At 43.1% G+C, this 15906-nt stretch overlaps 2 protein-coding genes across 9 annotated transcripts in view; both read right to left on the reverse strand.

Annotated features, from left to right (window-relative positions):
* The window catches only part of CC2D2A (coiled-coil and C2 domain containing 2A), a 442728-nt gene that overhangs the window by 290315 nt on the left and 136507 nt on the right, over window positions 1-15906 (reverse strand). The gene's annotated exons all lie outside the window — the stretch shown is intronic.
* Window positions 1-15906, reverse strand: part of C1QTNF7 (C1q and TNF related 7) — a 276424-nt gene that overhangs the window by 124016 nt on the left and 136502 nt on the right. The window contains exon 2 of one of the 7 annotated variants that reach the window (XM_049886479.1): window positions 9286-9469. The exons of 5 other annotated variants lie outside the window; for them this stretch is intronic. In XM_049886479.1, the coding sequence (XP_049742436.1) occupies window positions 9286-9325 (40 nt within the window). In that variant the 5' untranslated portion in view covers window positions 9326-9469. Of the gene's footprint in view, window positions 1-9285; window positions 15804-15906 lie in introns of those variants that run through there. One more of the 7 variants, XM_049886478.1, reaches the window with a different exon arrangement.

Below are 15906 nucleotides of genomic sequence, written 5' to 3' on the forward strand. Positions count from 1 at the left end.
CGTCGAGTCGATTCCAACTCATAGCGACCCTATAGGACAGAGTAGAACTGCCCCGTAGAGTTTCCTAGGAGCGCCTGGTGGATTTGAACTACCAAGGAGCGCCTGGAGGATTTGAACTACCAACCTTTTGGTTAACAGCCGTAGCACTTAACCACTATGCTACCAGGGTTTCCAAGGAGTACCTGGTGGGTTCCAATTGCTGACCTTTTGGTTAGCAGCCATAGCTCTTAACCACTGTGCTACCAGCGGGCAGTTCTACTCTGTCCTACGGGTCGCTATGAGTAGGGATCAACTCAATGGCAGCAGGTCGGGTTTTACGCCACACTAGAGTAAGGGCGGAAACCCTGGTGGTGCAGTGGTTAAGTGCTACAGCTGCAAACCAAAGGGTTGGCACTTCGAATCCACCAGGTGCTCCTTGGAAACTCTATGGGGGCAGTTCTACCCTGACCTATAGGGTCACTATGAGTCAGAATCCATGGCAGTGGGTTTTTGGTTTTGGTATAACCTTTGCTATGAGTCGGAATCAACTTGACAGCACTGGGTTTGGGTTTTTTTTTGGTTATAACCATTGCTGGAGCCGTGGTGGTACAGTGGTTAAGAGTGTGAGTACTAACCAAAAGTTCGGCAGTTTGAATCCATCAGCTGCTCCTTGGAAACTCTACGGAATCAACTTGATGGCAATGGGTTTGGTTGATGGTTTTATAAACATTATTGTCCCTGGGTGGTGCAGATGGTTAATATACTTGCTGCTAACAAAAATGTTGGTGGTTTGAGTCCATCCAGAGGCACATTGAAAGGCCTGGTGATCTACTTCAGAAAAATCAGCCACTGAAAACACTGTGGAGCACAGTTCTACTTTGACACACATGGGGCTTCCAAGAGGCAGAACTGACTCAATGGCAACTGGCTGTTTATTTATTATCATTGTGAAACCAAAAACAAACAAACAAAAAAACCCTCTGCCGTCGAGTCAGTTCTGACTTACAGTGACCCTACAGAAAGTGTAGAACTGTCTCACGGGGTTTTCAAGGAGCGGCTGGTGGATTTGAAGTGCTGACCTTTTGGTTGGCAGCAGAGCTCTTAACCACTGTGCCACCAGGACTCCACTGGTAAGCTACCATTTATTCTTTCCTGAGGGACAGGTATGAGCCTCACCCATTCACAGATCGGCAAGGAATGAAGGAGCATGGGGCTGTGCAAAGAACACAGGACCTGGAATTTGAAGACCTGTGGTGGGATCCTAGCCCAGCTAATATCTATCCTGGTGACGTTGAAGACCAGCTTCATGTCTCTGAGCTTCAGCTTCATGGAAACATCATGGCCAATAACATTTACCTACAAGACTGCTGTGAGGCTAAAGGAATGTACGTGAAAGAATCAAGCAGAAAAGGAAAAGAGACAGTGGTTAAAAACATGGACTTCCAATCCCAGTCATTACCTATGTGGCTGTGGGCAAGTTATTTATTCTCCCTAACCTCAGTTTTCTTATAAATGAATAAGCCAAAAAAAAAAAAACAAAAAACCTTTATATTAACTCTCCAAGAAATTTGGACGACAGCTACCTGGCCAACCAACTGGAAGAGATCTATATTTGCACCCATTTCAAAGGAAGGCGATCCAAGAGAATGCAGAAATTATTGAAAAATACCATTAATATCACACACAAGTAAAATTTTGCCAAAGATCATTCAAGAGTGGCTGCAGCAGTACATTAACAGGCAACTGCCAGGAATTCAAGCCAGATTCAGAAGAAGACGGGGAGCCAGGGATATCACTGCCGATGTCAGATAGATCTTGACTGAAAGCAGAGAATACTGGAAAGATGTTTACCTTTGTTTTATAAACTATGCAAAGGCATTTGGCTGTGTAGATCATAAGAAATTATGAGTAACGTTACAAAGAATGGAAATTCCGGAACACTTAACTGTGCTCATGAGGAACCGGTACTTAGACCAAGAGGCAGTTATTTGAACAGGACAAGGGGGTACTGCTTGGTTTAAACTCAGGGAAGGTTTGTGTCCGGTTTTATCTTTTCACCATAATTATTCAGTCTGTGTGCTGAGCAAATAATCTGAGAGGCTGGACTATATGAAGAAGAACTGCAGTATCAGAATTGGAGGAAGACTCATTAACAACCTGTGATATGCAGATGACAACAACCTTGGGAATACTTCTTGTTGTTGTTAGGTGCCATCCAGTTTGTTCTGATTCATAGTGACCTTATATACAACACAATGGAACACTCCCCGGTCCTGTGCCATCCTCACAATTGTTGTTATGCTTGAGCCCATTGTTGCAGCCACTGTGTCAATCCATCTCGTTGAGGATCTTCCTCTTTTTTGCGGACTCTCTACCAAGCATGATGTCCTTCTTCAGGGACTGATCCCTCTTGATGAGTTATGATGTTGGTGAAGAATATTGAATATACCATGAACTGCCAGAGGAATGAACAAATCTGTCTTGGAAGACATACAGTGCTTTCAAGCACTTACTGATGGGAATCAAAGACTACACCTCAACATAAAGAAACCAAAAATCCTCACAACTGGACCAATAAGCAGCGTCAGGATGAACGGATAAAATACTGACACTGTCAAGGATTTCATTTTACTTAGATCCACAATCAACACCCATGGAAGCAGCAGTCAAGAAATCAAATAACATACCGCAGTGGGCAAATCTGCTGCAAAAGGCCTCTTTAAACTGTTAAAAAGCAAAGATGTCACTTTGAGGACTAAGCTGAGCCTGACCCAAGCCATGGTATTTTCTATTTTTTCATATCCCATGTGAAAGCTGGACAATGAATAAGGAAGATTGAAGAAGAATTGATGCCTTAGAATTATGGTCTTGGTGAAGAATATTGAATATACCATGGCCTGCCAAAAGAATGAACAAATCTGTCTTGGGAGAAGTACAGCCAGAATGTTCCTTAGAAGCGAGAGTGGCGAGACTTGGTCTCACATACTTTGGACATGTTATCAGGAGGGACCAGTCCCTGGAGAAGGATATCATGCTTACTAAAGTAGATGGTCAACGAAAGAGAGGAAGACCCTCAATGGGATGGATTAACAGAGTGGCTGCAACAATGGGCTCCAGCACAGTGATGATTGTGAGGATGGTGCAGGCCGGGGCAATATTTTGTTCTGTTGTACACAGTGTTGCTATGAGTAGGAACTGACTGGATGGCACCTAACAACAATGGAAGTACTAACTCTTAATCTTCACAGGTACCTTGCTGTGATTACCTCTATTTTTTTATAGTAAGGAAACTGAGGAACAGAAGGGTTAAGTAATCAGCCCAGGATCACAGAGAGGCCAGGTATGTGTCCCAAGTACCTGAGATCTTAAATACCTGGTTTCAGGGCCTCTGCTCCTAACCATTGAACTGCTCTGCTCCCAAAAGCACATGAGACCTGATGAGTAGAAGGTCCAGCACGTGGCTCAGGAAATGTATCACAATATTTGGATAATTTCCTTTCACTTCTTCAAACTTATATCCCTCTATTATATGATTGATTACACCACGTTATCTCATACAGTCAGGGTCCAACTTTATTTAGCTGTTGCTCACGAAAACGAAAGTTCACTTAGGCTACATAACTACAAACATGTTTTTACTAGAAGAGGAGGATTGTTTCACGTTTGGTTTTCATTGTTTTCAGCACTTAGGTATATAAGATACATTAATTAAGTAAAGGCTAAAGGTTAGAGAGTACCTCAGACTAAAAGTAGAGATTCATTGCTTAATGGGGGACTATTTAGAATATGGAGTCCATGCTTGGAGCAAACGTTAAGTGCTTGACTCCTTGCCCAAGGATTGATGGTTTGAGCCCACCCAGAGGCACCTCAGAAGACAAGCCTGGTGATCTGTTTCTGAAAGTTCTCAGCCTTAAAAACCCTATGGAGCACAGTTCTACTCTGCACACATAGGGTCATCATGAGTCATAAGTGACCCTGTGGCAGCTAACAACAACAACAACAATTCAGGATATATACTCTTGTCAATTCCCAGTACCCAAAATCCTGTCCACCTTGGCCCTCCCTACCCTCCTAAGAGTCTTGAGTGTGTCCTGGCAATTACTAGTGTATGGGGAAAAGGCAACAGCCTCATCACAGGGTGTAGAAGTATGAGCCACAATCACTCAAAGAAAAGAAAGAAAGTCAAATATCAACTGGAGTTAAGAGCAATTGGTCTTGTTATTTTGGGGAGCTTTCAGGGAGTCAGGAGAACACAGCCGAGGCTGACAGTGTGAGGAACTTAATTTTGGAATCATGAATCCAGGCACATTGGGAGATGCTTGGTCTGAGGATGGGACAGAGTGTGAGAACTCAGGACACATGATCCCTATAGCTATTGAGCTGACAATGAAGGACCCAGGAAAAGGGCGCCTGAATTCCTAGAGAAGGCGTAGGAGCTCATGAAACAGAGGCATTAAGTCTGATCAAAATAAAACCATTTGCTTCACATTAATTTATAGTCTCTCCATTACTTCCCTATCACTAACCACAATTTGGTTTAAAATGCCTGTAAAAGAAATGTGCCCTAATACAACAAACTATGCAATTATGCAATCCATTCATATGACCACCACTAACACAACCCACCAAGTGGCACCACGGGAGAAAGACCTGGCAACCAGCTTCCATACAGATTGCAGCCTGGGAGACCCAATGGGGCAGTTCAGCTCTGTTACATGGGGTTGCTACGAGTCAAAATCGACTTGACGGCAACTAACAACAACAGAGATACAACCCATAGTTTCACCCAGGCAGTTTAGATGTTGATGTGCATGTATTTTTTGCGCACGTAGAGCGATAACTGCATTATCCCCTAAGAGTCATGTGGAGTGAGGAGCACATGGGTTTAATAAACTAACAGTCAACAAATCAGCGCCCTTCACCGAAAATAAACCGAGCACAGGATTTACGTACTACTGCGAGGACGTCTCCACACAACGGTGTTGGCTTTAACGTTTTCTTTTCCCTTCAGTTAGATCCTACAGTCTATCACAATTAAGGAAGCATCTTGAGCTTGAATTATGTAGGAGCAGACTTCATGGCAACTATTTTTTTCAAGGGAGGCAATGGGCCACTTCTGCGTGCTCCCCCCAGTCTCTGTGTCAGCCTCGACCTCCGCTTGCTACACAGATCAACAGCTACTACGGAGCGTAATTGGCTAGTTACCAGCCCTTTCAGAACTAACCTTCCCTAAGCAAAGCTGATCCTGACGACTCTCACTTTCCCTCTTCCCTTCCATAGAAGCGTCCTCCAGGGGAGATTTTTTATTGACTAAGCCTCAATCAGTAAACGCCCCCAAAACATCTTAGAAGAACAAAGAAGGAGTAACACCATGTGAGCCAAAGGACTCATCTCTAGGAAAAAAAAAAAAAAAAGCCTGAAGAAGTTTGCTTTAAACGGAGAAAGAGCTGCTTACTTACATTGCTTGCAAGTTCTTCGAGCCAGCTGGAGTCTTTGAACTCTAGCGAATGCAGATGGTGAGGTTTTCGCTTGAAAACCCCTTCCCTTTGGCAGTGAGGACGACTCAAATCTTTGGGGCTTTAGATTGATAAGTAATTTCCTGATTCGCTTTCAAAGGCGTTCTCCCAGGCTTGGGGGAGGGGGGTGGGGAGGGTAAAGAAACCGGGAGACCACAGTGTGCAACTAGGCTGTGACCTACACAAACCTCCAGATTGTTTGATGGAGCCAGAAAGGATTACTTGTCAACCTCACAAACAAAAATAAATATCCGACTTTATCTGTTGGCTCACTCCCTGAGTCATATTTGGGAACCAGCACCAAGAGTCTAGACAATATTTGTCCTAAAAGTGTAATACTTTCAGTTGAATGACCTCTGATCTTTCTCTACTGGGGGAAATCAGGGCATTTTTGACTGGCCTTGAAGACAAGGCTTGTTTTCTTGTGATCCATTTTTAGAGAATATTTATACAGACCATGACATCCAACCCCTTTAGTTTATAATGGAAGAAAATGAAGTCCAAGGCTTATAAAACTCACCCAGAATCACACACTAGTTAGAGGAAGAGTTGGAATAAAAGAGTCTCTCCAGAGTCCTGTTCACTGCAGAAAATTGGAGGCAGATCTGAGGGACTAACGGACCACATGAACCACAGCCTCTGTCAGCCTGAGCCCAGAAGAACTAGATGGTGCCAGCTACCACAACCAACCGCTCTGACAGGGATCACAATAGAGAGTTCTGGACAGAGTGGGAGAAAAATGTACAACAAAATTCAAATTTACAAAAAAAGACCAGACTTAACTGGTCTGACAGAGACTGGAGGAACCCCCGAGACTACGGTCCCTGGACACCTGCTAACTCAGAACTGAAGCCACTGCCAAAGTCCACCTTTCAGCCAAAGATTAGACAGGCCTATGAAACAAAAAATCACATATGTAAGGAACACTTCTTAGTTCCATCAAATATACAAAGTTAAATAGGCAAAACCTGCTCCAAAGCGAAGACAGGAAGGGACAGGAAAACTGGATGAATGGGCAAGGGGAACTTGGGGTGGGAAGGGGGAGAATGCTGACACATTGTGGGGATTGCAACCAGTGTCACAAAACAATTTGTGTATAAATTTTTGAATGAGAAACTAATTTGTGATGTAAACTTACACCTAAAATGCAATAAAATGAAAAGAAATTAAAAAAGAAAAAAATGCCTCCCTAGAGCCCTGTTCACTTCAGAAAAATGGAGGCAGCCATGCGGGTGGTGATCCATCTCATCACCTTTAGGGTACATGTCACTGGATGAAGCCCTCAATGTTTCTGAGTCTCTCTCTCTCTTCTTTTTTTTTTTTAATTTTTATTGTGCTTTAAGTGAAAGTTTACAAATCAAGTCAGTCTCTCACACAAAAACTTATATACACCTTGCTACATACTCCCAATTGCTCTCCCCCTAATGAGACAGCCCGCTGCCTTCCTCCACTCTTTCTTTTCGTGTCCATTTCACCAGCTTCTAACCCCCTCTACCCTCTCATCTCCCCTCCAGGCAGGAGATGCCAACATAGTCTCAAGTGTCCACCTGATCCAAGAAGCTCACTCCTCACCAGCATCCCTCTCCAACCCATTGTCCAGTCTAATCCCTGTCTGAAGAATTGGCTTTGGGAATGGTTCCTGTCCTGGGCTAACACGAGGTCTAGGGGCCATGACCACTGGGGTCCTTCTAGTTTCAGTCAGACCATCAAGTCTGATCTTTTTATGAGAATTTGGGGTCTGCATCCCACTGCTCTCCTGCTCCATCAGGGGTTCTCTGTTGTAGTCAGGGCAGTCATCAGTTGTAGCTGGGCACCATCTAGCTCTTCTGGTCTCAGGCTGATGTAGCTACCTTTTGTCCTTGGTGTTCTTCATTCTCCTTTGATCCAAGTGGGTTGAGATCAATTGATGCATCTTAGATGGCCGCTTGCTAGCGTTTAAGACCTCAGACGCCTCTCTCCAAGGTGGGATGCAGAATGTTTTGTTAATAGATTTTATTACGCCAATTGTGAGTCTCTCTTTTTACAGCTGCAAAATGGAGATCACAATAACATGTACCCTTGATTGGTCATGCAGTGTGGTGACTGCCATGAGGGTGCTTTGCGAGGGTAAAAGCAATTATACCACAGGATGGAATGTTGTCGACTTGGCCCAATTGACAGGCACTCTCAGCTGCTCCATTCTGACATCCCATTTGACATTATTTTCTGTGTGGAAAAAGCCATCAATTGACTTATGGGTGGAGAATGTTGGTGGGGGAATGGGGAAGGACACGGAGAAAACTGTTGACCTTGGTCAACCAGCTGGAGATCAGGTGAGTGGTTCAGCCTGTCTCAACATTTGCCACAAACAGGACCCTGGATCTGGAATCAGAAATCATGTCTCTGTCACAACCCAATTTGTGTATTGTTTAATGAAAAACTAATTTGCTCTGTAAACTTTTGCCTAAAGCACAATAAAAGAAAAAGAAATCATGTCTTGACAACTGCCTTTTCTAAGTACTAGCCAAGGGAACCCACAGTTTCCTCAGTGAGGAAATTAATCCCCACTCTCGTTATCTCCAAGAACCCTGGTGGCCCTGTGGTTAAGCACTTGGCTACCAATCAAAAGGTCAGTGGTTCAAACTCACCAGCCACTCCAAGGGAGAAAGATGTGGCAGTCTGCTTCCATAAAGATTACAGCCTTGGAAACCTATGGGGCCATTCTACTGTGTCCTATAGGGGTGCAATGAGTGGGAATCGATGGCAGTGGGTTTTTGGCGCTTACTTCATATTGCTGTGGCGAGGACCAAATGAGGTCTTCACTGAGAACATGCTTTGCAACATTTCCAAACCAAAAACCTATTGCCATCGAATTGATTCCAACTTATAGTGACCCTATAGGACAGAGTGGAACTGTCCCATGGGGTTTCCAAGGAGTGGCTGGTAAATTTGAACTTCCAATGTTTTGGTTAGCAGCCAAGCTCTTAATCCCTGTGCCACCAGGGCTCCAGGCTTTAAAATTGTAAAGTGGTAATTTCCAGGGCCAAGTGCAGCAACTCCCACAGGAAACATTGCTGGTGGAATGATACCACTACCGACCACTTTTCACTTCATCCTAGGACTTGGCTCATGCCTGTTAGTGTCAGGCTTCCTAATTCCTGCCTTGGCCTTCTTGTCTTCTCCTTTCTTCCCCTGTCATTGCACTTCCCTGCACTTGCCTCCCCAAGCTCACCACTATTGGGTTTCTTTCTTTGAGTTCAACTTGTTCTTCCATTTCCAAAGCACCAGTGTTGTCGTTAGGTGCTGTCGAGCCCATTTTCAACTCATAGCAACCCCATGTGACAGAGTAGAACTGCAATATAGGATTTTCTAGGCTGTAATCTGAAATTTTTTTTTTTTTTTTAATCTTTACACGGGAAACCCTGGTGGCATAGTGGTTAAGTGCTACGGCTGCTCACCAAAAGGTCAGCAGTTCAAATCCACCAGTCGCTCCTTGGAAACCCTGTGGGGCAGTTCTATTCTCACTTACAGGGCTGCTGTGAGTCAGAATTGAATCGACAGCAACGGGTTTGGTTTTTTTTTTTTTAATCTTTACAGGAGCGGATTGCAGAGTCTTTTGGCCATGAAGCCACCGGGAGTGTTCGAACCACCAACACTTTAGTTAGCATCTGAGTGCTTAACACTTGTGCCACCAGGGCGCCTATAAATAAACAGTAAGAATGGAAAACAAAGAGAAAAAATTTTGCTTAACCCAATGGAAAAGCATCCATGCAGTCTTGGAATGGGGGGTGGGGAGCTCTCTTTAATCTACCTGGAAGAGTGAACTCCAAATGACCGGAGATCAGCCTCATCTTCTGAAATGTTCAAGCACCAAATCCAGCTCGTATTTAATTATTCCATTCACTTCCTTTGCGTTGGTACAAATTCATTCTTTAAATGTCCCTGCAGTTAAGATTTGCACTCTGTCTTCTATAAAAGCCATTTTCTAATTGAGCCTGCAGAAATTGAGAAGATAGAGCTAACATCTTCGACTTGCATACTTTGGACACATCATCAGGAAAGACCAATTGCTAGAAAAAGACATCGTGGCTGGTAAAGTGAAAGGTCAGTGAAGGCAAGGGAGGGCTTTGGTGAGATGGACTGACCCCGTGGCCAAAACAATGGACTCAAGACAGCAATGATCATGAAGATGGTGCTGCACCAGGCAACACTTTGCTCTGTTATATGTAAGGTCACTATGAGTCAGAGCTGACTCGACGGTACCTAACAACAATATCTGTGTATGAGACCCTACTTGTTTCTTTCATTCATTGAATCATCATAACAATGTTGACAGTGTGGTAGTGACTTTCCTCAAGGTCTCACAGCTAGTAAGTGGCAATGTCTGAGTATAAACTTTGATGACCAGAACCTCCTCTTTCCACAAGTTCTGCCTCCACTTCTTCTCCTCTTGTAGATCCTGAGTCATGAGCCTGTCTTTTTCCTTCCAGCTAATTCCCAGTGCATTTGGCTTCAGTTAGGACATTGTTACCAGATCACTATGAGAAGGGGAAGGGAGTAGAGGGAAGCTGCGTGGGTTCCCTCAGGCATCCACTGAGACTAAGGCTGATAGCTGTGGAGAGTCTGCCCACAATGCTCTCTCTCTGCTTTTCTCCCAGGCTTCTCAGCAGTCCAAACTCCACCCATCTGTTCCTTAGGCAAGCATTCCCTCATCTGTCCCTCATCCACTCTAGCTCTCCCTTGCTATATTACCTTATAGTATTCTACACTTCCCCTTCATAATTTTTCTCCTTTCATAAAACTTCATAAAAGTTGCTTCATAGCTATAGTAGTTATAATAATTAAATATTTCTATGGGATTATCCCTGCTTATAGAAAAACCATGTTATATCATTCTTCCACTGATGCCAGCAACTAATAAATTGAATTAACGGAGACCTCAACTGTAGTTATGATTTACCCTTATAAGTGCCATCTTTGGGTAAAGTGACCAGATGTTCTCATTTGTCATGGACTAAGGGGCTTCCCAGGGAGTGGAACTTTTAGTGCTAAAACCAGGAAAGTCCCAGGCAAACTGAGACAAATTAGTCACCCTATCTTTGGGTGAAACAGTAAATCATACCTATTATGTCTTTCATTGTTGTGTAGGAAAAACTTAAGCTAATTTTGGAGCATCTGCCATGTCCCAGGATATGAGTTATGTTCTATACACTATAGTGGGCATCTTTTTTTTTTTTTTTTCTTTTTAATGCTGCTCAGATAATCTTTGGGCAACTCCTTTCCTATCTTATGTGGTTCTATTTGGGTTATCATCTATAGCATCCTCTAGTCTTGCCAGCACCTCCAAGGTGAGCAAGTAGAATAGGCTGGGATAAGCATAGTAGGCCCTCTGACATTTTTGGAAACAATGATCAGTCAAGGGGTGAGCATGTGACCCAAAAAGACAGTCTTTGGGAGACAGGAGTCCCTTTTGCTTCTAGTGAAGGCTGTCATTCATCTTCTCCACCATGTATGACAAAGCCAACAGGCACAGAAGAGAGTGGGGCGAGAGAGAGAGAGAGAGAGACAGAGAAAGTGAAGAGAGAAACAGAGAGAGAAAGAAGAGAGAATTCATGCATGAAAGAGCAGAGAAACAGAGAGAAATAGACACGCGCACACACACAGAGAACAACAGAGAGAGGGGGCAGAGAACACAAGACAGGAAGTGAGCAGGAGAGATAGAGAGACAATCCACATATGCAGAGAGAGATAAGGAGAGAGACAGAGAGTGACTTGAAAGCATCATTTGTGTCCCTGGATTCAGCCACACATGAAGCTTTCATTAGCCAATACTTCCCCTTTTATCTTAAGCTAGTTTGAGTTGGGTGCCTGTCATGTACAACCAAAAGAGTTGTGACCCACTGACATATGTGAACCCTTCTACCCTGGACTCAATCCAGTGAGACAGGTATAGGTTGAACCCATGGAATTACCAATATTCAACGTCTTTTGACCTGAAAATATGACGATTTCATGTGGTTCAACTTTAAAATTATTATTTCCATTTTACAGTTGAGGAACATCTCAGAGTCAATAAGTAAAATGTCCAAGATTGCACAGTTAGTAGATGACAGATCTGTATTCATATCTGGGTCTGTTTGAGTCTTAGGTGCACGAGCATATTTCCAGTTGTTTATGCTGGCTGAAAAAAGAAATCTTTTGAGAGCCATCATTTGCTGTTTGACACATGCCTTGAAAAGACATTAGGTTGTGACTTACACCTTGTTTGTGAACTTACACATGGTACCATACACCTGTTTGTTTGCTTCCCAAATCCATGCTTCCCTGGGTGTTTCATGAAGAGCAGTCAAATCCATGAGTGTGAAAAGCAAGATGGAAACCGCAATTGGCTCTGGTGTGTATTCGCACTTTGGTAGGAATGAGCTTTCAGGAAGATTGTACGTCAGATTTCCAGGTTCACTCCAGCTTCGGTTTTCACTGACAATCAAGGACTGGATGCTCTTTTTGTTTCATGAAGGAGAGATTCTTCATCCATCCTACCCTCTGTCGAGAGACTATTTAATTGCTTCTTATAACTGAAGCCCAACACATTCATAACACAGCTGTGTCGCTGAGATAAGCATCCTGGCTATTGTCTCTTATCACTGGCATTCATGTGCTTACCCGCTGAGGCCACAGAACAATCCTCACCCAGGAAATATTTTCTTTTCCATGGTGGTGTTCTATACATGCTTTAAAAATCTCACAGGACAGGTTGTGCAGTTCATGTGTCATTTCTGTAGTAGCTATTATATGAGAAGTTATTACAGTTCAGGATTTTCTGTGAATTCTAACTAATGCTATAGAAACAATGTCTTGCTACAGTGTGGGTAGTATTCTACAGTAAATGTCTTTGGCATTATCTGCTGAACATCCTTTTTCTGTGAATTTCCCTTTGCCATCTACATGGTGGCTGGCTGTAGTTGTCAACTATTACTGCTGTAATGCTGCAGCATAATAAACAACCCCTAAATCCCAGTGGCTTACAACAACAAACATTTATTTTTTCTCTGTTCATTGGAGGTTATGAAATTTGCCAAATATCACACAGCTGGTAGATGGTAAAGCTGGGATTCATTCATTCAACAGATGTCATTGAGTTCCCACTAAGTGCCAAGCACTCTGAAGAGGCTAATAAACTTCCAAACTGAAGACTGTGTCTTGGATGAAGATATTAAAAGTGCTAACAATGTCATTATAGCTCCCAAAAAGCCAACCAAAAACAGAGAACATATCCAACATGGGTTTTTTGTGTTATCCAACAGGAAAGATGGTTCAGATCTAATAAAGGCAGGGGGTGCTAAGTTTGCCATGGGTGGGGGGATATGAATAACACTGGGCAAAATGGCAGTGATAGATCCTAATAAGATTAATTAAAAGGAAACTCTGGAGCCATTAGGGAGTGCAAATATTAGGGAATGCAAATATAGAGACATTCCAAGTGGAAGATGATGTTGCATTGCTAATTTCATTTGAGAGAGAGGAGAAAGAGGAAGGAAGCCATTTGGAAGCCACTTTTGAGTGTCTACTCTGTACCAGGTATTGCCACATGAGAAAAAAAAAAATCTTCTTGACCATCTTCTGAAGAAAGTGCATTTCATTTTATATTTAACTTCTCTCTGGATATCATTTTCTTCATGTTTAATGCAAGAATAGTATTGCTTCTTTCTTAGCACTGTCTTAGTGTAGACCTAGTGATGCCTTTGAATTATGGTGCTGGCAAAGAATATTGAAGAACAAACAAATCGGTCTTGGAAGAAGTACAGCAAGAATGCTCATTAGAAGCGAGGATGGTGAGACTTCATCTCCCATACTTTGGACATGTTATCAGGAGAAACCAGTCCCTGGAGAAGGACATCATGCTTGGTCAAGCAGAAGGTCAGTGAAAGAGAGGAAGACCCTCAATGAAATGGATTGACACAGTGGCTGCAACAATGGACTCAAGCATAACAATGATTGTGAGAATGGCACAGGACAGGGCAGTATTTCGTTCTGTTGTACATAGGGTTGCTATGAGTTGGAACCGACTTGATGGCACCTAACAACAACAACAAGTATATGGCATTGAATGTTATTTCTTTTAGCAGATTCCGTTACTTGCTCTGCAATGTCCTTTTCACCCTTCTTTCTTCCTAGCAGAAGCCTCATTAGTTTGGGGAGGCAATGTGACCACCTGAAAATACCCACCTTCCCAAACTCCCTTGTGGTCAGGGACGGCCATGTGACCCACCATTTGAGGCAATGACTTATAAGCAGCGGTTGATGCAAGGGGTTGCTGGGAACTTTTCCTGAAGTGGAAAGGCTCAGCTGGTATCATTTGTTCAGTTTTTCTTTTCATCCTCTTGTCCTTCTTCCTTTAGTCCTTGGGTGGTGCAAACTGTTAACATGCTCAGCTGCTACCTGAAAGGTTGAGTCCACCCACAGACACGTCGGAAGAAAGGCCTGGTGATGTGCTTCTGAAAAATCAGTCATTGGAAACTCTATGGAGCATAGTTATACACTGAAACATGTGGGGTTGAACGAACTGGAGAAGACTAGACAGCAACTGGTCCTTCTTCCTGGACAGAAAGCAGTAATGACGTTGAGGTAGACATCTTGTTATCTTGATAAAGAGAGCCACATACTAAGATGGAGGAACAGAAAGTTAAAAGAAGCCTGAGTCTTTGATGACATTATCAAACCACCACACAAGCCCTTGCCTGCACACCCTGGAACTTCTTTTTAAAAACCAAAACCAAACCCATTGCCGTTGAATTGATTCCGACTCGTAGTGGCCTTATGGAACAGAGTAGAACTGCCCCACAGGGTTTCCAAGGCTGTAAATCTTTAAGGAAGCAGACTGCCATATCCTTCTCTCCTGGAGTGGCTGGTGGGTTCAAACCACCGACATTTTGATTAGCAGCTGAGCTTAAACACTGCGCTAGCAGGGCGCCTTTGAACTTCTGTTTAGGTGTGAAAAACAATCCTCTATTAGGCCAGGCCACTGAAGTTTCTGTTTGTATGAAGTGAGCATATTCTGGACTGATACAGCTCTTCTCTGCATTTCCTTCCTTTTTTTTCTCAATACGGAATACTTTCACATTTGTCAACAATACTTTGTTGTTGCCAAAGATTTGGCTTCTTTTTGAAAGAAATATTCTGGAATAGTTCCTTTTTTTTTTTTTTTAGATGAAGCATCACTTGGCTAGAGTATAACATAAAATTTTGCTTGAAAGAAAACATCTATTTTCTCTTTTTTAAGCCAACCTTCCGACGCACAATTAGAGACTACAGAATCAGCTTCAACCTGGCTTAGTCACTGTGCTGGGCTCGATCCTGCCACCCATGGCAAAAAAATTACAGCTTTAAATAAAAAATCACATGCAATGCCAGTGACACAACTAAAGAATCAATGAGGCTTCTTTTATGGTTTGCACCCTCTAATCCTATAACTTTAACACCGTAGTTAGGTAGAAAACAGGCACAGAATTTCAAGGCAGTGAATCCGGGCTCAAATCCTCACTGAGCCACTTAGCAGCTAAGTAATGTTGGGTAAGTCTTTTTATTTGTTGGGCTTTAGGTTTTCACACTGAAAAATCATGAGGAAACTAACCCTAATAGCTACTTACAGAGTTGATACGAAGGGTAAGCTAGGTAATGTATACGAAAGGACTTTGTAAGCAATGAAATATTAGGCCAGCTTTCCTTACCACTGGAAGGGGAGAAGATATATGAAGTGTGAAATAGCCCCAAGCTGGTCTAGTTGCCATCTGGCACTGGTACGTGGTCTGGAGGTGGGAAGCTGAGTTGCTGAAGGATACATGGACTGTAAACCCTCTGTTAAAGGTTCTCAGTAAAGGCTAAATTAAGTGTTTCTTACAAACATAGGTGACGGTCATTAAGGAGGTGGGGAGGGGAAGGAGGAAGAAAGCTAATATTTTTTGAGCACTTTGGAATGCTTTGGTGTTTTACAAATACTACCTCCTTTAATTAATCAGAGAAGCGAACCTCTATCCACAAATTCTCTGAGGAACAAATTTTACGTTTTCCTAAGTGAACACAACCCAGATGCAAAGTTGTTGGTGTGGCATGGCTTAGGCACAAGGATCAGGGTTGCCCAGTTAGATTGGGGAAGTCGGGGCCTGGGCCGTGATCCTGGCAGGGGCCTGTGATCTCAATTTAGCTGTCTATTCACGGAGGGTGACAGTCTCCTTAAAGAATGGTTAAGGGGACAAATATTGTATAAGACCACTATTATAAGATCTTGAGAAATAGTATAAACTGAGAAGAACACATACTTTTGTGGTTACGAGGAGGGGAGGGAGGGAGGGTGGGAGAGGGTTATTTACTGATTAGTTAGTAGATAAGAACTGCTTTAGGTGAAGGGAAAGACAACACTCAATACATGGAAGGT

The sequence above is a fragment of the Elephas maximus genome, chromosome 5, assembly GCF_024166365.1.
Source record: "Elephas maximus indicus isolate mEleMax1 chromosome 5, mEleMax1 primary haplotype, whole genome shotgun sequence".
In the NCBI taxonomy this organism is placed as follows: Eukaryota; Metazoa; Chordata; class Mammalia; order Proboscidea; family Elephantidae; genus Elephas; species Elephas maximus.